Source organism: Suillus fuscotomentosus, assembly GCF_016647785.1.
Source record: "Suillus fuscotomentosus strain FC203 chromosome Unknown F5891scaffold_1, whole genome shotgun sequence".
NCBI classification, from domain to species: Eukaryota; Fungi; Basidiomycota; class Agaricomycetes; order Boletales; family Suillaceae; genus Suillus; species Suillus fuscotomentosus.
This window is the reverse complement of record NW_024539513.1, coordinates 2,786,104-2,805,729: the sequence shown is the minus strand read 5'-3', so window position 1 is coordinate 2,805,729 and position 19,626 is coordinate 2,786,104. Positions and strand designations below refer to the sequence as shown.

The 19,626-nt window shown below is 48.9% G+C and overlaps 8 protein-coding genes across 8 annotated transcripts; 4 read left to right on the top strand and 4 right to left on the bottom strand.

Moving 5' to 3' along the window:
* Positions 1-31: 31 nt before the first annotated feature.
* On the bottom strand, positions 32-604 carry F5891DRAFT_1180526 (uncharacterized protein; the record flags this gene model as incomplete). Its single annotated transcript, XM_041365948.1, has 2 exons — positions 32-415; positions 467-604. 2 exons carry the CDS (start codon positions 602-604, stop codon positions 32-34), a joined length of 522 nt encoding a protein of 173 aa, XP_041234527.1.
* A 296-nt stretch (positions 605-900) lies between these two features.
* F5891DRAFT_974226 (uncharacterized protein) lies at positions 901-2,284 on the top strand (the record flags this gene model as incomplete). The annotated part of the gene is made up of 4 exons (XM_041376436.1): positions 901-1,000; positions 1,052-1,639; positions 1,695-1,949; positions 2,022-2,284. The coding sequence occupies 4 exons, from the start codon at positions 901-903 to the stop codon at positions 2,282-2,284; spliced, it is 1,206 nt and encodes a 401-aa protein (XP_041234526.1).
* A 132-nt stretch (positions 2,285-2,416) lies between these two features.
* On the bottom strand, positions 2,417-3,115 carry F5891DRAFT_1180524 (uncharacterized protein; the record flags this gene model as incomplete). The annotated part of the gene is made up of 1 exon (XM_041365947.1): positions 2,417-3,115. One exon carries the CDS (start codon positions 3,113-3,115, stop codon positions 2,417-2,419), a length of 699 nt encoding a protein of 232 aa, XP_041234525.1.
* A 162-nt stretch (positions 3,116-3,277) lies between these two features.
* Positions 3,278-4,303, bottom strand: F5891DRAFT_1180523 (uncharacterized protein; the record flags this gene model as incomplete). Its single annotated transcript, XM_041365946.1, has 5 exons — positions 3,278-3,420; positions 3,471-3,577; positions 3,626-3,822; positions 3,851-4,028; positions 4,203-4,303. 5 exons carry the CDS (start codon positions 4,301-4,303, stop codon positions 3,278-3,280), a joined length of 726 nt encoding a protein of 241 aa, XP_041234524.1.
* Positions 4,304-6,017: 1,714 nt separating this feature from the next.
* Positions 6,018-8,164, top strand: F5891DRAFT_1180522 (uncharacterized protein; the record flags this gene model as incomplete). The annotated part of the gene is made up of 8 exons (XM_041365945.1): positions 6,018-6,301; positions 6,349-6,743; positions 6,793-6,824; positions 6,886-6,984; positions 7,048-7,179; positions 7,390-7,563; positions 7,612-7,858; positions 7,914-8,164. The coding sequence occupies 8 exons, from the start codon at positions 6,018-6,020 to the stop codon at positions 8,162-8,164; spliced, it is 1,614 nt and encodes a 537-aa protein (XP_041234523.1).
* A 221-nt stretch (positions 8,165-8,385) lies between these two features.
* On the bottom strand, positions 8,386-9,265 carry F5891DRAFT_974223 (uncharacterized protein; the record flags this gene model as incomplete). The annotated part of the gene is made up of 3 exons (XM_041376435.1): positions 8,386-8,649; positions 8,699-9,016; positions 9,065-9,265. 3 exons carry the CDS (start codon positions 9,263-9,265, stop codon positions 8,386-8,388), a joined length of 783 nt encoding a protein of 260 aa, XP_041234522.1.
* Positions 9,266-9,656: 391 nt separating this feature from the next.
* Positions 9,657-11,395, top strand: F5891DRAFT_974222 (uncharacterized protein; the record flags this gene model as incomplete). The annotated part of the gene is made up of 7 exons (XM_041376434.1): positions 9,657-9,806; positions 9,851-10,134; positions 10,174-10,288; positions 10,409-10,462; positions 10,512-10,584; positions 10,620-10,805; positions 10,833-11,395. The coding sequence occupies 7 exons, from the start codon at positions 9,657-9,659 to the stop codon at positions 11,393-11,395; spliced, it is 1,425 nt and encodes a 474-aa protein (XP_041234521.1).
* Positions 11,396-18,397: 7,002 nt separating this feature from the next.
* Positions 18,398-19,521, top strand: F5891DRAFT_1206752 (heat shock protein 70; the record flags this gene model as incomplete). Its single annotated transcript, XM_041369048.1, has 4 exons — positions 18,398-18,453; positions 18,511-18,591; positions 18,641-18,661; positions 19,002-19,521. The coding sequence occupies 4 exons, from the start codon at positions 18,398-18,400 to the stop codon at positions 19,519-19,521; spliced, it is 678 nt and encodes a 225-aa protein (XP_041234520.1).
* Between the last annotated feature and the right edge of the window lie 105 nt (positions 19,522-19,626).

The window sequence follows — 19,626 nt, the reverse complement described above, 5'->3', positions numbered from 1 at the left end:
CCGAATGTCCGCGGAGCGGCGTTAGTGGCGACTACATGGTCAATGATTTCGATGCCATCACTTTCAGAACTATCCACGAACCTTCAGTGTTTTTTACGGATACGATTGGCTTTGGCTTGGGTTTTGACGCAACCGGCGGGTCCTCCGTTGCATTGTCAATCACCGCCTCAGCCCGGTTTGTACCGGAGGGTGGGACAATGGCGATGGGCTTGAGGAAGCAATAAACTTGAGAGCCTTCCGGGTACAAAGGATGTTTCTCAATGCGGCGATCATCCATAATATGTTGCCCCATATGGGGATACTTATACAGGATTGGTGAGTCACCTGGGTCCAAATGCGACTGCAACTCCATCGCCGCCGATAGCAACAATGGCGAAATCATGCTCGCTGATCGTCCATGTTGTTCAAACACCGGCTGACTGGTGTTGATTCAGCCCCAGTCCATTGTTCATCATGGCATACTCACCAAATTTTTTGCGATTTCCATGGCCATCGTGAAATGGCCAGCGGGGCCATTCTTCAACTGCATAGCTTGAGCCACCAGTTGTTGCACTCGAGCAGTAGCATCTTCAAGTGCTTTGTTGGAAACCGTTGTGGATGGCATCATATGTGGGCGGAAACAAAGGTAAAAGTCCACAAGATTAATTCTGACAATATATGTGAGAGTGGACCAATTGAAATTTGAAGTCCACATAGATCGGCTCGGGACCCGGTGCCATGAGGCCGGAGAAGCACTGCGATGGATAACGTGCCTGATTTCTCACAGGCAAACATCCATTGTTGTGTGGCCCACATTTAAACCCCGCCGTGGACCAAACCACAGTCGTGTGATATTTAATGCCAGCATCCAGAGGTCGCCATCTCCCTTCCATTTAACACTGATTGGTACCATCGACTACCATGGCTCATTTAAACGACCGCCGCGTCCATTTCGATATCCCGATGGACGACGAGTCTGAATCTCAAGCGCCGTCATCTAACGCCGGCGACACTTCAAGCAGTAAGTCTCATTTCATGCCCAGATCAAAGCTTACTTTATGATTTCTTTCAGTGATGTATTTTGGGTTTGGGGCTCCCCCTGTGCATTCCCAAGTTAACACAGCGGATACGGTGTCGGCACTGCCATATCAGCTCAACTTCGGTTTGAACCTCAACCCACACCGCCGGACCAACCGGCCTTTAACTTCGGGTTTGACACTAACCTCAATGTTTCACTCTCACCTCGGCCAGCAGCTGCACAGGCTGACACTGCGACGGTGCCGCCAGGGCCGCCGTCCAGGTTTAACTTTGGGTTTGAACCTCGGGAACTGCACCCCGCCAATCCTCCAACCGGCATTCAACTTTGGGTTTGACGCCGGCATAGAGGCGTCACCCACACCGCCTCCAGTAGCTCGGCCAATATTGGACTTCGGCTGGAACACACCAGTTGCGACAAATGATCCGGTCACACCGGTTACGACACCATTCAATTTTGGAATGGACTTAGATGTCACTCCGCAATGGTCAGCGACACCAACTGTCATCCCCACTCCTCCTCCGCCTCCAACACCAAAGCCAGCCTTCGACTTTGGTTGGAATCTATCGCCGACACCTGCGCCGGGTCCACCACTTCATGTGGGATATGATCTCTCCAATACACGTAAGTCGGTCCTACACACCATCTTGTGTTTATTTATATTGACATGTATTCACAGCATTTCCGTTCAATTGTCAAGCTCCTCCGGCTAAAGTGGGAGATTGGCAACCTCTTCCGGTTAGGGCGGCCGGACCAGCAGCCACGCCGCCCGCTCCCACTCGGATGGACGTGGCGTACACACCGAAGGGCCTACCAAATGTGGAGTTCGCGTTTCCAAAGAAATGCACGCCGAGCAATTCCGCTGAATCATCCGAACCTCGGCCTTCCCTTTTGAGCATGGTCGGCGATGCCGAGAAGGCAGCGAATCAACATAGTCAAACACCTTGGAGGAGATGAATGTAAGAATCACTTCTTGGTCCGGTACAACTCTACTGACTATTCCTAGTTGATAAGCTTGCGCAGTTAATGCTTGGCAGCATAGTCAACCCCGGCGATGATGTCCGGCCTCCTAAGCCCGATGAAGTCCTGGACAGCAACCGGGTCATCATGTCAGCGTTCTGTGAGAGCAGAGATAAATTGACCCGGATTTTCAAAGATTTGATCCACTTGCATCACATGGCGGCGGTGCAGGCCAGAGTTGTTCCATTGGTGGACTCTCTGTCCAAAGAGGTGCAGAAGGCAGAGGGAAAGTCTGCCGGTAGTGACTAGTTTACACAATACATATACCAATCACTTGTACATAGGTTTGCAGCTTCATTTGTTGTATATGCATGAGACCGGTGTTGCACCGGTCATAAAGTGAATTGATTGTTGGTATTCTACTGATATGTGATTGTATGATTACTTCTTGCCGCGTGTACCCAAAGATGACTCCGGCGCAAATGTCCTGCTTCTGGTTCTCTTCGCCGGCATATCACTAACAGCGTCAGGAGCACGGCGCTTTGACCCCCTGGGCTTTTCATCGGCGGCATATGTCACCTCCTTGCCTCTTGTGATAGCACCCAAGGATGTGGATGGCTGCTTTACGGCCTTCTTCTGAGTCCTCGCAGGCTCCTTGGTATTGCTGACCGCGGCAATCACAGGTTTTGCCACATCGCCGACGGCTGCTGACATCTGCCGTGCACTTCGCCGTTGGGGAGCAGGGTCAGATTTCATCTTGCGAGGCTTGGGCTTGTTCACCGGGAGAGTCGCCTGCCGCGGTGGCGTGACATCTTTCCTTCGGGAAGTGAAAAGTGGCCCGTCATCTTCACTTGATGAGCCATCATTATCGCTATCTAACTCATCCTCCGAAATGCTATCCTTGATGGCCCGGCGAGCCTTTTGTTGTCTCCGATGGGCATGGTTTGCATTGCTGCCGGCGTGCAGGGGTGCTGGGAACACAACGGCCTCACAGATGTCTCCATCAGAATCTTGCCATGCCGTGAATGAAAAGGCCGGTTGAATGTTTTTCCTTGCCGGGCGAACAAGAATTGTAGCAAAGTACTTGCATCTGATATGTCCATCTTGGAGGGTTCCTTGAACTGCACACCGGCGGGCCATTGTGTACTGTCGAAGAACGCCGATGGGTCCTGGCTTACATCTCCCCAGGGCACCGCTGACTTGAGGGTGTCTTCACCCCCACACATCCCTATGCTTTGTGTAAATCATTTCTAACGTTAAATAAAAAGTACATACTGTATAGCTTCGTGAGGAAAGATCGAATCATGTGTTGTTGCTCGGCACGATTCCATCCATTGTATCCGGGAGCATCGGCCAACCTTCGGCATCTTCTTCGAGCTCAACAAGCTTCCTGGGCTGCCGCTTCTTTGACTTCACCATCAGGGGCTCTTCCCCATCTTCTGCATCTACACCTACATTAGTATGTTTGGTCCGGCACAAATAATTTGCATCTCACCGAATTGCTCCCCAGCATATTCCCCCCATTCCGGCATAAAAATGCCGTCCCAATCCCTTGTTTTAATGAAGCTCTCGCCGTTCCCAAACTGTTCATTGAAGTCATGACTTCCACACAGTTAATGTTGAACGTAGCATATGTATGAGATGACACACCCTCCTAACATGAGCTTCCCTTTGCTGTTGTTCCATGCAGACAGCACACAAACCCTCATTCCAGCTTGCTTGAACATTTTGGTGGCGAAATGCTCAATCATCTCGGCGCCCTTGCTCTCGGCGACCTCGGCTTGAACCTCTGGCGGCGCCGCTTGATTGTTCCATTTCTCCGCCGTGGCTTGCACCTGTTCCCTCTCCTCCGCCGACAACCTATCAATCACTGACTTCGCCTGCCTTTGGCCACTTGCTGATCATCTCCTCACTTCCAGCCATCTCCCCGGTCTCCTCTCGGATGAGGTCTTTATGAGTCTGGATCAGGACTTGCCTCGCCGTCCAACGTCTGCCATACTTGATGAGGGGCTTGGGATTTTTTTTTCCGCCGAGATTGGTTTTGCAACCATTGCTTGTAAATCTTCCATCAACATTCGATCAATGCTCTCATCATTCCAATAAGTGTAAATTGTCACAAACTTTTTTCCGAGCTTTCAATATGGCTCGGTCCTTGGTAGGAGCTTGCAGTGATGCTTCCTTGTAGATGGCGACGAGCACCCTTGATCTTTCTTTCCCTATCACTGACCTCCAGTCCTCCAGATGGTCCCTGAGGACCACAACCTCTGCCTTGTCCAAGTGAACCTTCGTCTGCTGTGAGAGGACTGTAGGAGATTGAGTTCTTGGCATGTTGGGTTATGGATGATAGTGATTCTGAATGGTTCAAGAATCGGAAATACTGTAGTTGGTTGATATGGGGCAGTAAGGTTTGGTTCCTTGGCCGAGATTGCACAGGGTTTCTCTGTTCTGCTCGGTTCATCATATATTACAGTTCATATTGGGCACTTGTCATATATATCATTGTTATGTTCAGTCAAGATGAAGTGGTGTTCCTTGTATCACAGCTAATATTATGTAATTCTGATGGATATGGTTGCTTTGTTCTCTTCGGATCATCTTATATTACATTCTAGGTCTTAATATTATGTACTCCTATCTGATATGATCCGAGTATGATCAAATTAACCCAAGAATCATGTTCCATCGGCCAATTGAAACCTCTTGCCCTTCTTGCAGATTCTCATTGCAGTGAACAAATGAAAGGTTCCAGACTCCAAGAGTGGACACCCAAACGAAAGTATGCAGTGGTAGAATGGCAGAAATCATATTGGACCAGGAAGGTGGTGGGCAAATGGGTGGAGAGACCCATGATCAGCCAATCAGTTCCAGCAACCCCTACCAAGTCTGCCTCTAAGCAGCTGTCTCATGACATGCTTCACCATGGTGGAGATGACTTTCTTGGGGGACTTGATGATCACCGGGTCATTCCACTGCACCTGCCAAAATCCCTGGTGAGCCTTTCCTCACCCTTACCTTTTACACTCTGCTTATCTGAACTCAAGAGTCAAAACGACTATATAAGACAATGGGTCCCGAAGACAAAAGCATATCTTGACATACTGCTGGAAAGGGAGGTTCCATCAGATCGGTCATGTATCATATGTGGGACAGATGGTGTCTACAAATGTCATGGGTGCTTCGGTGAGCCTCTCTATTGCACAAGTTGTTGCAGAACCCAGCACCAGAGACTTCCCTTCCATCGAGTCAGCCAATGGACAGGCTCCTTCTTTGAGGAAAGTTGCTTGGTCAAGAGTGGGATCGTGATCTGGCTTGGCCATAATGGAAACCCATGTCCATGGGACGATGATGTGGGGGAATCTAGTGTATTTACTACAGGGGAAGAGGAAGCCAACACTACAGACATAGAGAGTTCAGAAGACAAAGACGGCGGCGACCCGAGTTCAAAGTGCGCTGATGACCTTCCGACCGGTGTGCCATTTGTCAAGGGTAACAGCACATTAACAACAATAGTTGACAAGTCCGGCATGCATACACACCTGGTGAAGTATTGCACATGCCCAAACGCCGCCGCCGATATACAAATGTTTCAAATGGGCTTATTCCTGGCGTCTTTCTTGAAACTGAAGACAGCATTTACTTTCAACGTCCTAAATGACTTCTTGCTAGACAACCTGGAGTGCGGGACTTCGGCGATGAATTACTACAGCAAATTGAGAAGGATGACAATGACCGTCTTTCCGCATTTAGTGCCGGTGAGTGTGTTCATCTCTCGCTGGGCCAATCACTTATTGGGTGAAAGGACTGGTACTGGGAGCTGATGAGGGTGGCAAGACAATGGAGAAAACTTAAGCTTCTCAAAAGGAACGGATTCGGCCATGAGGAAAAGGACGTCAGACCCGGAGATCTAGCCCTCTTTTGTCTGGTGTGTCCCCAGCCAGGCATTAATGTCACTTTGCCTGTCGGAGAACAAACGGAAAGTTCTCATGTGAACGAAGGATCAAATTTACAGACTCCAAGTTGGCTGTACACAAGGTCGCTCGTCATGGACGGAAACTTCAAAGCCGAGCATCTCCATCCGGTACATCCCGGTGATGAAGTCTCTCTCATGGACGGCCGTGGGTTTATGGTAGGAGACGCCTTGTACAAGGAGCATTTAGCTGTTGCACAGGACACTATTCAACGATCGGAATGCAACAACCACCGCGCGGTGAATCAGGCAAATGCATCCCATCATAAATTGGAAGCAACAGGCATCGGCGGTTGCGCCTGTGCATGGCATGGCTGTTTTGTGCCACACGCCATGGTCAATTTTCAGAAGGGAGAAAGGTGTGTCAATATCTCAGTGAATAAATGCCGTTGCTGAAGTCATGCAGACAGATGAACATGGATTATGCATTATGCGAGGCGTTAAAAATGAACGCCGATGGAATCCGCCGTGCCCTGACATTTTATGATGTAAACTGTCAGTACCACAAGCGTTTGAAGGACCGCATCGCCGAGAGTCCAATCTTACAGATACCTAAGGAACTGGATATTATCCCTGGGATTGGACTGTGGCATGTGCATGGGCATCAAGAAAGTTGCTATGTCAGATATGCATCAAATATCATTGAGGGCGCCACTCGGATTGATGGCGAAATCATGGAGACTCTATGGGCACCGTTAAATATTATTTTGCCGGCTGCTCGCGGCATGGGAACTCCGCACCGGAAGGAATGCTTGGACTATCAAATGAATGATTGCAACTTCATGAAAATGATCAGAATGAGTGAGTCCTCTGTCCAGTCATGTTTGACAATTTTTAATATGCCATACAGGCAAGTCCCTTTGCAAGAAGTACAATCAGGCGGTCAGGGGGGCCGCTGACAGCTGACTGGCATTTGAAAAGCTTGCTGAAACTGCCAATCCAGGGAAAGTTCGAGAATGGGAAAGCCAAGAAAGGTTGGTGCACCAACGCTGTCGCCGTGATCCAACAGCCATGGATATTTATGAAGTACAATTGCAGAAAGGTCAGTGTGAAGGATGTACAGGAGGGCTAGTCTGATTCAACTAAAGTGCTGACGAGAAAGCAGCAGGAAATACAATTATTAGCAGAACAAGGACGGGGCCCAGGGCCTATCCGGCGACGAGGGGCAGCGACATGGCTCGCAGAGGGTTTAACAATTGAGGAGGCCCAGGTCACACTACAATTGGAAATCAAGAAAGTTGGTGGTCAACCGACCAACACACAGCGGTTATATATTGCCCACCACCGGGACATCTTACAACGGGATATTGATTGATGGAGAGAGGCCGGGGTTGTGTTCCTCGGCGACAGGCCCGGCAATGATGAGGATCATGCCATGGAACTAGATCTCCTCATCCTCGATGAAGAATCGGATGCAGAAATGGACGATCAGTGAAATGTCTTTAAGCCAGAGAAGGCAGTCATTCCCCTGCCGTCCAATTTGGGGCAGGATACATGTACTGCTATCGGCATCAATGATTTGGCAAAACAAGAACTTATCCTCCGGCAAGGCCAGGCCAATGATGCCTTGCACAACATCAGGGTTTATTTGGCGGACAAAGTGGTCATTTTTCGGAAGACGGTAAGGGTTGCCAAATCTCAAGCAACGGCCACCTGAGCTTGGGCTCAGGTGCACTCGGTTGATAGGGCGGTCAGCATCCAAGCCAGTATCTATTTGAAGTGCCGCAAACAACTTTGCAGCCTCGGCGCCGATGATGCTTTACTATGGCGATATCAGCCCCTAGCCAAGGAGCATCTCAAGGTTAGTACCGCCGTTGCCAATCCAAACTCACGAGGACAGCGAAATAATACGCTGCCGTGGTTTTGGTCATTGGATGTTGCAGGAGGTTCCGAGAGTAATGATTGGTTGGATGAATGTAAGCAATTCCCATCGGCGCCATGTCGGTTCTCCTGATCTCACCGATGTGCCAGTTTACCGGGTACATTGGCTCCGGGCAAAGGCTCTAAAAGACTGTTGGGCGGAGGAGATTTTACTTGTTCAGCATGAAATGGATTGGACTTGCAATTTTTTTTGTTACAAGGCGGAGGAATGGAAACGTCTCGGCGTCGTTGTGAAGGAAGCCAAAAAAGAAGCTCACATGGCTTATGCGGGTAGGCAGGGGAAAATCTATGAATGTCTCTTGGAGGAGGCTAAATGGGCATTTCACCCGACAAAAGTTTAGACAAGAGCATCAGTGAGGAGCGGAATAGCTGATCACATTGTAGTCAAATGAGATTCACACCGATGTGTTATGTTCAAATACCTCGGTGTGATGATAAATCATCTGGCGCCGGAACATGTCAGTGTAATTGGTGGGGAACATGCAGTAAATTAGACGTCAGGATATTTATGTACAGCTATATTACAAGGTAACACTAATGGCGGTCGCCCCTGACCCACCGCTCATTGCGCCGCCTTCCTTTTCAAATACTTTGTCAATTTTTTGGTGGCAGCGATGGCCTTAACTATGTCCTGCCCCAGTGCGGTGTCCATCCGAAGCATTGTGGCCGCCACCATTTTGGCCTCGACCACCTTATCTTCCAGCATTTTCACGATCAGTTGGCCTTTGTGAAGCACCTTGGCGTGGATATTGGACAGTTGCTCGGCAACCGGCGTGCACATTGGGATGGTCAATGTGGCTGGGGTAATTAGAACTTTCCCCTCAGGCTAAGGCCGGTGTTAGTGAACTTCTCAAATTGTGTGGATAGAACCTTACCAATTGCTTGAAATGCTCGGCGATGATTTGCTGAACCTGCACACAGTTTGGGTATGTGTGGAGAAAGTTGTCGTCAGCTATGATGTTGGCTGTGTTCATCCACCAGGGTGTCCAATAAGTCCTGGCGAGGCGGCCCTTTTGCCATGGTCCAGCCGGCGCTGCCGGCAAGGTCATTAAGGCATTGTAGATCTCCTCAAAATTGGTGACCAGGCCGGCCTGCTTCATAGATAGCACACCGACAAAGAACCAGAGGTTCCGAGACAGCGGCGGGCTAATTGAGAGCCCGGCACAGAAGGACATCCAAGGCAATGTAAAGGACTTGAAGATTCATTAGCTCAGCGGGCAGCCGACAAGGCAAATACTTACCTCTCCTTCCCAGTTCAGGTACTGGCCTATGATCCGGTGGGTCTTTATTGGCAAGGTGTGCCGGGTACTCTCTAGCTCAGTCTGAATTGCCGATAAGCGGGAGGTAGCATACTCAAATATGGCAGCGATATCGGCCAAGTCCAAGTCCATTTCATCGGACATCGATTCTGCCGAGAGAGTGGCGATGGTAGGTTTGGACATGATGCAATTGTAGTCCAAACATGTCATGGCAGAGCCTTTAAATAAATTGACACAATCGGAACTTCAATTACATAATGATGTGGTTTTGGGGATTGAATTTTATTGTGTCATTCGGCGGGTGTCACCGATGTCCAAGCTTGTCCCTTGTGGACCAGTGGATCGACCTTTAATTAGCCAGATCAGTCAACATCCGGCCAAAACAATGTGTGCCGTTGTATCACAGCTGTGGATGTGTGAATTGTGGAGCGTCTTGGATGCAGTGGTCCTGTTCGGTAAATGCCGTCGCACAATGAATGTATAACATAATCCACTGCCACCGTGGTCACAGCGGAGTTAGATATATATAGTTGCCACTTTTCGCTGTTCCTCATTCCAAACTTAAACCAACACCATGTCCTCCTTGAATGCAAACATCGCCACTGCTAACAAGGCCTTCAGCGATGCCGCTGACAAGATTGAGCACCTTCTGGGCCAAGCTTGGCAATTAGATGCCGGCAATCCTGAACATCTCACTATAGTGATGGAGATGGGCAGGGCTTTGGTAAGTTCTGCTTCAACACACTAACATTACCTAATCTTTTGCAGACCCAGGCAATGATGTCTCATGGCAGGAGTGTTACCATCCTCTCGCCGCTAATTTTGTCGGCTGCTGCAGAACTGCAGCAGCACATGAATGCATCCAGGACCGGTCTCACCGGCACACCCGCTTGGGGAAACATTCGAGGTGACGATATCCGCATCAAAACTCACCCTTTGTTCCCTTCCATCAGGAACTACCGGCGGAGCCCTTCGGCCTCAGCTTCTCCACCACGCCTGGGCCCATCTCAGCTCAGGAAGCAGCTTGCGATGGAGGAGCCTGAGGAATGCGGGTGAGGCATTGAGCGCAGGAAATGTCCCCGTGCCTCAAGTGCTCGGAGCCGCAGCCGCCCAGCCATGTCCAAGCGGCAGCAGCAGAAGTCAAAGGCCATCATTACCAGTGACGATGAACTTGAAGAAGAGGAACCAGCGAGTCCGGTTATCACAGTAAGCTCATTACTCATTGTAGTACCTCTTATCTGACATCCTGCCCAGACCAATAAAAAGGCATGCTGTGCCTATGTCGAAGTGGACACCGAAGAATAAACGGAAGATGATGGCGATGAGGAAGACGCTGTGGAGCTGCCGAGGAAGATCACCGCCGCACCTGTTGCCAAGCCGGTAAGTAACCATACTTTTGCATTGCTTCTTTGAAACTGACATCCCAAAGATGACTTCAGGTCCAGATCTCATGGAGGATGAGTTTGCCAATTTGACGGCAGAAGTTTGGGCTCTCCGCTGCGGTCAATGCGTCGTAAGGGATCTGATTTGCCGACAGGCCTATCACAAGGACCACGGCAGAAAGTTGCGCGTGTGTGCGCTTTGCAGCCGCCTGAAGATTTGATGCGGAGGCAAGGGCTCCGAGGCGCCGAAAATGAAGCCGAAGTCGGTGATGGCACGGTGCACATGCTCCCAATCTTGGCGCCATTGCTCGCCACCACCTGGTACATCTCATTTTTTACAAGTCACTCATAACTAAATAGAATATCAGCCCCAGCTGCTTTTGTTGCTCCGGCAGCCAGCCAGGAGCAGCCACCTCCCCCGCAAGTTGAGATCCGGGCTGAGCCAGCCCCTCCCAGCATCCCTAATCAGGAGATGCAGGATCTCCGCGACGAGGTTGCCGGCCTTTGGGCCACCATTGAAACCTTGCTGCAGCAAGTTGCCAATGGCGACCGGCAATTTCGGGAGAGTTTGGCAGCACAGGACCGACATGCCGATCTGCTGGAAGCTGAGTTAGAAGTCCTCTGCCGACTTGTCGTGTTGGCAACCGCTCAGCCTGCTGCTGGCACTGACCCCCTCGATGTGCCGCCTGGTGAGCAAGCACCTCCGGCACTAACCACTCAGCCTCCCCCCGACACTCCAGCTGGTGATATGCAGCTGGGCACTGAACCTTCGTTGGCGCCCACTGAGGACACATCTATCCCGTTGGGCGCCACACCTGCCGGTACCTCCATCGAGGCCAATGTTGAACTGCCCACTGGTCCGGCGATGCCTCACGCTGAGATTGCTTGTTTGCCGGTAGCCATGAAGGCCACCGATGACGCCATTATGTAATATGTCATGCAGAATTATGCTTATATGTTTACCAGTACAATAGAACTCATGTATAGTTTACTTTGTTGTTTGTTACCATGGAATCTAGAATGGGCATGATGTGCTGCCGGTCAGCACTACATAGTATTTGTGATGATAATTTTTAATACTATTGATCACACGCTGGTGTCCTGCCATTGTGTCACCATTTTTTTACCAATGGCACTGATGTAATTCCAATGGTCGCCGTACACGGCAGCACCTGTTTATGCTCACATTGTGTCCGGCACCCGGCAATGATGGTATTTGGGTCCTGAAACCTTGTTCCAGCATGTCATGGACCCCGTTGTATCAACGGCGGTACATACGAGCCTGTTGGAATTTAGCGAAGTATTTGCCCAGGCTCACCCTGTTACCCACTGTCAAGACTGGGCCCATTACCACTTTGTACCATGATATGGGCCTGCCGGTGTAGTGCCTTACATGGTGTGGGCCCGACCGTACAATGAGCGCCATATAGCTGGGCCTGTGTGCACCCTCCAAGGATACAGCGGGCTTATCCTACTATTTTCTACATCTAGGGCAGGCCTGCATCCCTTTGTTCAGACCTCGAGATGGGCCCACCGTGATTGTTTGCATACTGCTGGTAGGCCCATTCACAGTGCCATACATGGCGTGGGCCCAACTGTACAAACAGCGTAATATAGCTGGGCCAGTCTGCACCCTCCCAGGTTACGGTGGGCTTATTCTACTATTTTATACTTTTAGAGCAGGCCTGCATCCCTTTGTTCAGACCTCGAGATGGGCCCATCATAATTATTTGCATACTGCCGGTAGGCCCATTTGAAGTGCCATACATGGTGTGAGCCCCGCCGCACAGATGGACTGATGTAGTCGGGCCCATCTGCATCTTCGCGCAGATACATCGGGCTCTATCCGGTATGCTGTATTTCTGGGGTAGGCCCGCATCCCTTAGTTCATCCCTCCATGTGGGCCCACTAACACTTTTTGCATACAGCCGGCAGGCCCATTCTACTAGTGCACACACTGACAGCGGGCCCATTGATGTGCTGACATCATGTGGGCCCGTTGACACACCATTGGGCCACCGCCGGGTGTGCTAAAAATTGTATTTGCTTGGCGGATAATGCTTATTCACCGAGACATGTCGCCGATAAACACGGCTATTCTAATGATTGCGCTGGATGTGCGTGCTAGTTCCATATTCCGGCGAACCCTTGCTGGCGATGTAAAGATACCCTCCCGGCGAATTATGCAGCCGGCGGAGCTTGCATGTTTTAGCCGCTGGTATGTCGGATTTGCCATATTCATATGCGGGGAGCGCATGCGCCCGCTATCATGGAAGTTATTCGGCCGGCCGAATTTGCAATTTGTATCCGCCGCTGTATCTGATGTTTGCCGACCGAGATGCCATCGGCGAATGTAATTTGGCTACATTTGAATATACGGGCCTACTCGAAAATCTCGAGAGATGGCCTTTCTACTGTACTATAGGCCCATCTGTAAATAAAGTTGTCTTCAATCTAGCCACCCCCATGGGCCCACTCCACACCTCAGAAAAACATAGGTAGGGGGCCCACTGCTATCCATTGGGCACACAGCATACAAGGGAGCCCACCCAGTGACATACCCTTACAACATATGCTGGGCCCATAGTGGGTTGGCCCTGGTGTCATGGAAGAAATGTCAAGGTGGGCTGGACATGTTCATAGGGTTAGGTCACTGAAGGGGCTCATCAGATGAGGATAGCCTTGATGACGACGACGCTGGTCATGACACTGATCCTTTGGAGGACCAGCGCGAAGCCAAACCTGAAGCCAAAGCCAAAACCGAACCTGAGGATGCCATCCAAGCCACTTTGCCAAAGACTGAATGTACCGCTGACATTCGCACTGTCTTCACCCGCCATGAAACACACTGGGTATGCAACCCTTGCAAGTATGTAATTAGAACTGCGTGTATTGTGTTCTGCTAATGTTTGGTAGGGACGCTGGTGAACCTGAGAGTAAGCATGTATTTCGAGGAGGTATCTCTACACTGTGGACACACCTCAGCTGGTATGTTCTTTCAATGTCATCTCTTACTTTTGCTGATATCTATTAGTAAAAAAAACCACTTTCAGTTCTACAAGGCTCGCTGCCAAGCGGCAGGGATTACTATGCACCCTTGAGCCATTCTGACTAGTGAGGATCCGGCTCTGTCCAGACAATCCACCCTTGATATGATCCTCATCACCAAGGTCCCTACATTTACCAAGGAAGGACTCCTGGAGTACATAATGGAACTTATTGTGACCAAAGACGAAGCGCTGCAGCTGGTTGACAAACCAGCCTTCCAAAACTTACTTCGCTATGTTCGGCCTGGCCTTACTGAGAGAGACATACCTCACTGCACCAAGCTTACTGAGACCATCAAGGCACGCACATTAGCTATAGTCGACGTCATACGCGAACATCTCACAAAGGTCGATAGTAAAGTTTCCATGACGTTTGACTCTTGGACTTTGATTATTGGTGACCCATTTTTCTCCATCACTGGCCATTACATTTGGAACCCGGATGATAAACCCCTGCAATGGGAGTTATGTCGTGAGCAGCTCAGTTTCGAGCACATTGAGGGCGATCACAGTGGGCAAAATATTGCTCATATGCTTATTCAATCAATTGATACATATGATGTCTGAGCTAAGGTAAGGTCTGGTCTCTACTATCTAATGGTAAAGCTAATGGTTTGCTTCGTGCAGGTTGGATGGATGACTTCTGACAATGCAAGCAACAATGATACGGCAATGAAGGAAGATGCTTGCAAAATTGATCCGGAAGGTGTCCGATGGATACCTGCCACACACTGCATTAGATGCCAGGAACACATCCTGAACCTCATGGCACAACACTTTGTAGACGCGGTGATGAAGAAGACCCATCAGGCGCTTGATAAGGGAGATGATGCTGAACTCGACATCTTAAACAAGGAGCTTGCAACCTTGGGAGTTAACGGTGACGGTGACCACGAAGATGAGTTTAACACTGGTGATTCGCTTGGCAAAGCGCTTGCATTTATAGAGCAGGTACATTATTAACCTTAAGATTCTTAGATACAAAAATCACCTCAAGCTCGTGCCTTCTTCAAGAAGGCCTGCAAAGAGGAGAACATACCCGAGCTTGAGTTATTGCAGTGGATCAGAACTTGTTGGGCTCCCTTATACAAATGTCTTGACCGCATGCTACTCTTACGTTGGGTACATTTTTTTTCTATTCAGTGTTCGTGAATCTGACATTTATATTTTAACCAGGCCGTCAACCATTTCACCAATCTCGCTGACAAAAGCAAAGAGGTGCCGAATCTTCGCAACAAGTCTTATGATGATTTCAAGCTCAGCTGGAGTGACTGGAGACACCTTGGACTCATTCATCAAGTCCTGAAGGAGCCGGCTACCACCCAGCAAACTTTCTCCTCCGTGAAACACCCTACTGTGTGGCAAATGATACCTACATTGGAGTGCCTGGTTGACCAGTGGCAAGAGATGGCCAACAATATACAGTATGCGCCGATTGCCAATGCCATCAAGCAAGGACTCAAGAACATCAACAAATACTACAAGAAAACAAGCGACTCGGATGTATATTTTATTTGTCTCGGTGAGCATTCATAAAAACTTCACTTTCCTCCCATCTTCCTCCCCCATCATACCTATTCACTGCCTCGTATGAAAAACTTCACTTCCCTCCCATCTTTCCCTCCTATTGTACCTACTACCTCCCTCCCTCTTCACCGCCTCGTATGAAAAACTTCACTTCCCTACCATCTTTACCTATCTCCCGCCTCATATGAAAAACTTCACTTCCCTCCCATCTTTCCCTCCTATTGTACCTACTACCTCCTTCCCTCTTCACCGCCTCATATGAAAAACGTCACTTCCCTCCCATCTTTCTGTGCCTGCCTCTGATATACTGATATAACTACAGTCCTTGACCCCAACTATAAGCTTGCTTATGTTGAAGAACGGTGGGACAGTCAAGACATTGCGGATGGGAGGGCTCACCTCGAGACTGTTGTAAGTATTTGTTCAGACTCATCATTGTACTTCGGCTTACATTCTTCTACAGTTTGACGAGTACTGTAAACCACCAACTCAGACACCTGTCGATGAACCTGCTCCGCCAACAAGACCCTCGCTGGAAAACCGGTACGGCGATGCATGGATTTGCGAGGCCATTAAGGCACGTCAAGCTGCAGACCAACTTGCTCACAATCCTCATCAAGAACTCACTGCATATCTGTCTTCACCACTAGAGGAAGCCAACAATATTGTTGCCTGGTGGGGGCTTCATTCTTTACAATTTCCTACACTAGCACATATTGCATGCAATCATTTGCCCATCCAGGGCATCTCCGTCCCCTCCGAACAGGCTTTCTCAAGTGGAGGGATCACCTCCACCGTGTGACGCAATGCGCTCGCATCATCCACGTTTGGCTCGTTACAGTTGTTAAAGGCGGTGTATAGGAATGGCCATGTTTCCGCGACAGTCGAGGCAGAAGCTGTGTAGTTGGATGTGTAGCTATGAGTACCTACCTATGTTTTTTTTTTGCTCATTTTAAATAAATTTGGTTCAGTTCACGTTTGAACCTGAAGTTAACCGTACCTGACCATTCTGAACCGTTCGCCAAGGTCCAATTCGAGGTTCATTGAGTCTGGTTCTCGGTTCTCGTCAAACTGCCTCTGAACCGGACTGAACTGGACCACGGCAGCACTAGCGGTGAGGAGGGATTTGGGGAGTTCATTAGGTGCACTACTGTTTCCTCTGGCTGCCATCTTCGCTTGCTCATCAGCTGCTTCATTGCCTGGAATTCCGTCGTGGCCTGGGGTCCATTGTATGGTCAACTTGCATTCATCGTGCGCAGGTATGAGCTTGCACAGGTCGTCATGGAATTTATCCATAAGGTAATGACTGGGTTTGGAGACGAAGGCCTTGGTTGCCCAGATGGCGGCTTGGTTGTCAATGCTGAGGGCCATAGATCCTTCTCCCCCTTCTTCTTTCAACAGCTCTATTGCCAGGATCATCCCTACTAACTCTCCCTCGTAGACCGTATGCTCCTGGTCTCCTCCTAAGTAGAACTTTTTCGTTCCTACTACTTCGCCATTCCTCATCAATACTGCCACTCCTCCTACTCCTCCATCTATTGCCGAGCCATCAGAATATGCTTGGAGGTCTTCGTCTGCACCTTCATTGTCGTTGATGGCTGTGGCTGCATCTGCTGCCATCTCTGTTGAGACGTCCGGGGTCCACTTGAGGTAGTGTCGTATTGGCTCAATTGTTTCTACTGTGTGCGGGTTGAGTCGAAATTCGTTGAGTAGGCGGTGTATGGGCGACGGGTGTCTCTTGCAGCGTCCGAAGTCTCTTCTGGTACAGGCATTGTATGCTATGCAGATGCCCTTGTAAAGAGGGTGTGACTTATGCATCGTGATCATTCGTAAAGCGGCTCTGTGGCACACTTTGCGTAATAGCTGTTGGAAAGGGAGTATGTCAGCATGTGCGTCTAAGAGATCAGTAGCAGAAGTTCTCATTCCCCCTGTTATCATAGTGGTTGCCATCCGCTGAACTCTGGCCATCTTCGATGCAAAGCCTCTCGCTCCTCGGCCGGTGTTCTTCTTCCCCCTTCCTTTTGCAACAAGTCTGGAACACCAGATGTCTGCCGCATAGAGCATCTTGGGGATGACTACTCCTTTGTACAGTTTCTTGAGTAGTCAGCCATGGACACCTTTCATAGCTCGAGTCATGCATTGGCATGCCATTGTGTACCGAGTTCCTTTTTCTAAGGTGTAGGTTGCATGTGCTTTAAAGGTCAGTTCATCATCGACTATGACTCCAAGAAATTTGTGTGATCTTGATGGTTGAATGATGTGGTCATGGATGGAGATACGTAGGTGGGGGACTGGGATGGTCTTTCCGCTGACATGCACAAAACATGTTTTGTACATGAACATGGCAAATATTGAGCTTGTAATACCCTTCATAATGAGCCTATGGTTATGCCTAGAATTTTCTTTGTAGCACTCATAATTTATTTGAGTATTTTCGGGCTCAAAATGAGTGCAACACTACTTAACATTCAAAAATAATACTTATACTTCTGAAAGATGGGTTTCGAACTTACAATTCTTCACTTAGTAAGCAATTTCTCACACCCCCTATAATTTTCTCACACATTTTCACATGTTCTGAAACATACTCTGTGACATATCCTGACATACATATTACATAATTGGTATGTTTTGTGTCACATCTTGAACATGTCAGGATATCTGGCGAAATTTACGATTAGCTAATGTAAATTCTGTAAAAGGGATTCGTCTCAGATTCGTTGGAAAAAAAAAGGGAATCCCACGTCACGTGACATATGGTTGGGATTTCACATTGTCCTGCCGCATGCATACCCTTACGTGATTTTTCATCCTAGGACGAAAAATTACGGCATGTGCATCGAAAGTCTGAAGTACATAGTGTAGAACATTAAATTACTAGTAATAGAAAATTGCCAGCATTAAAGTATCAATGCAAATCATGCACAGACCAAGCAGACTCCTCAAGTTCTGCAGTCAAATCACCATCCGGCAGACGAAGCAGACTCCTCAGGTATTAATATATATATATACTATATATATATAGAGTACATGTCGAGATATAAAACATCCACCAGGCACCTAATCATGGAAGCAAAAAAATTCACAATGTTGGCGGGTGCATCCACACCCAGCTGGGAGCCTGCCCGAAAGTCTGAGATTTACAAAATTTACAAAATTTACAGTGTATTTCTCCTTCTCCTGCACTTTACTCACTTTACCCACTCAAAATCGCACTTTACAGTACTTTACATGTAATATATCCCTACCCTCCTCCTCTCCCTCCGACTCATCCTACACAGCTACCATAAATGGGTGGCTTAGGTGTCACAATCACGTGACTTCACCTTCCTCCACTGTGCAACTCTTTAGCCCCTGCCATGCACAATACCACAGGTGAACGCCTCCAACAACATCAACACCTCTCCTGGAGAAGGTGCTTTTTTATTTTTTATTTATTTATTCATTTGTGGTTCTCACTTGTACTTTACAGGGCCTCAGGACTTTATGCCAACAACAAACAGTTGATTGGTGATGCTGCCCAGAACCAGGCCACTATGAGCCCCCACAATGTGTAAGTTTAACCTCTTTTTCCATTTCTTGCGCTAACCATACCTTGGTAGTATTTTTGATGCCAAGGTCCAGTTGGACATCAAGCACTTCCCCTTCACTGTTTTCACCAAGGCTGGTAAGCCTCGCGTCCGAGTGGAGCAGGAGTTTTCTCCCCAGGAAATCTTGTCGATGGTTCTTCTTAAGATGAAGGAGACCACTGAGCCCTACCTGGGCTACAATATCAGCGACACCATCGTCACCATCCCTGCCTACTTTGACGACTCTCAGAGACAGGCTACAAAAGACGCTGGTACCATCTCTGGAATGAACACTCTTCGTACCAGTGATGCCGCCCAGAACCAGGCCACTATGAGCCCCCACAAAATGTAAGTTTTGACCTCTTTCATTTCTTACGCTAACTCATCTTGGTAGTATTTCTGATGCTGAGGTCCAGCCAGACATCAAGCACTTCCCCTTCACTGTTTTCAACAAGGCTGGTAAGCCTTACATCCGATTGGAGCAGAAGGAGTTTTCTCCCAAGGAAATCTTGTCGATGGTTCTTCTTAAGATGAAGGAGACCGCTGAGTCCTACTTGGGCTACAATATCGACGACACTGTCATCACCGTCCCTGCCTACTTTAACGACTCCCAGAGACAGGCTACAAAGGACGCTGGTACTATCTCTGGAATGAATGTTCTTTGTATCATCAACAAGCCCACTGCTGCTGCCATTGCATACAGTCTCGACAAAAAGGTTGTCGGTGAGCGCAATGTCCTCATCTTCGATCTTGGAGGAGGAACCTTTGATGTGTCGCTCTTGACCATCGAGGAGGGTATATTCGAGGTGAAGGCCACTGCTGGTGACACTCACTTGGGTGGTGAGGACTTTGGCAACCAACTCATCAACCACTTCGCACAAGGGTTCAAGCGCAAGCACAAGAAGGGTGAGTGATTTTCTTACGCTACCATCAGCCACTCAGACTTCCATCGAGATTGACTCCTACTTTAGTTCTCTCACTTACGCCCATTTCGAGAAGCTGTGCATGGACCTGTTATG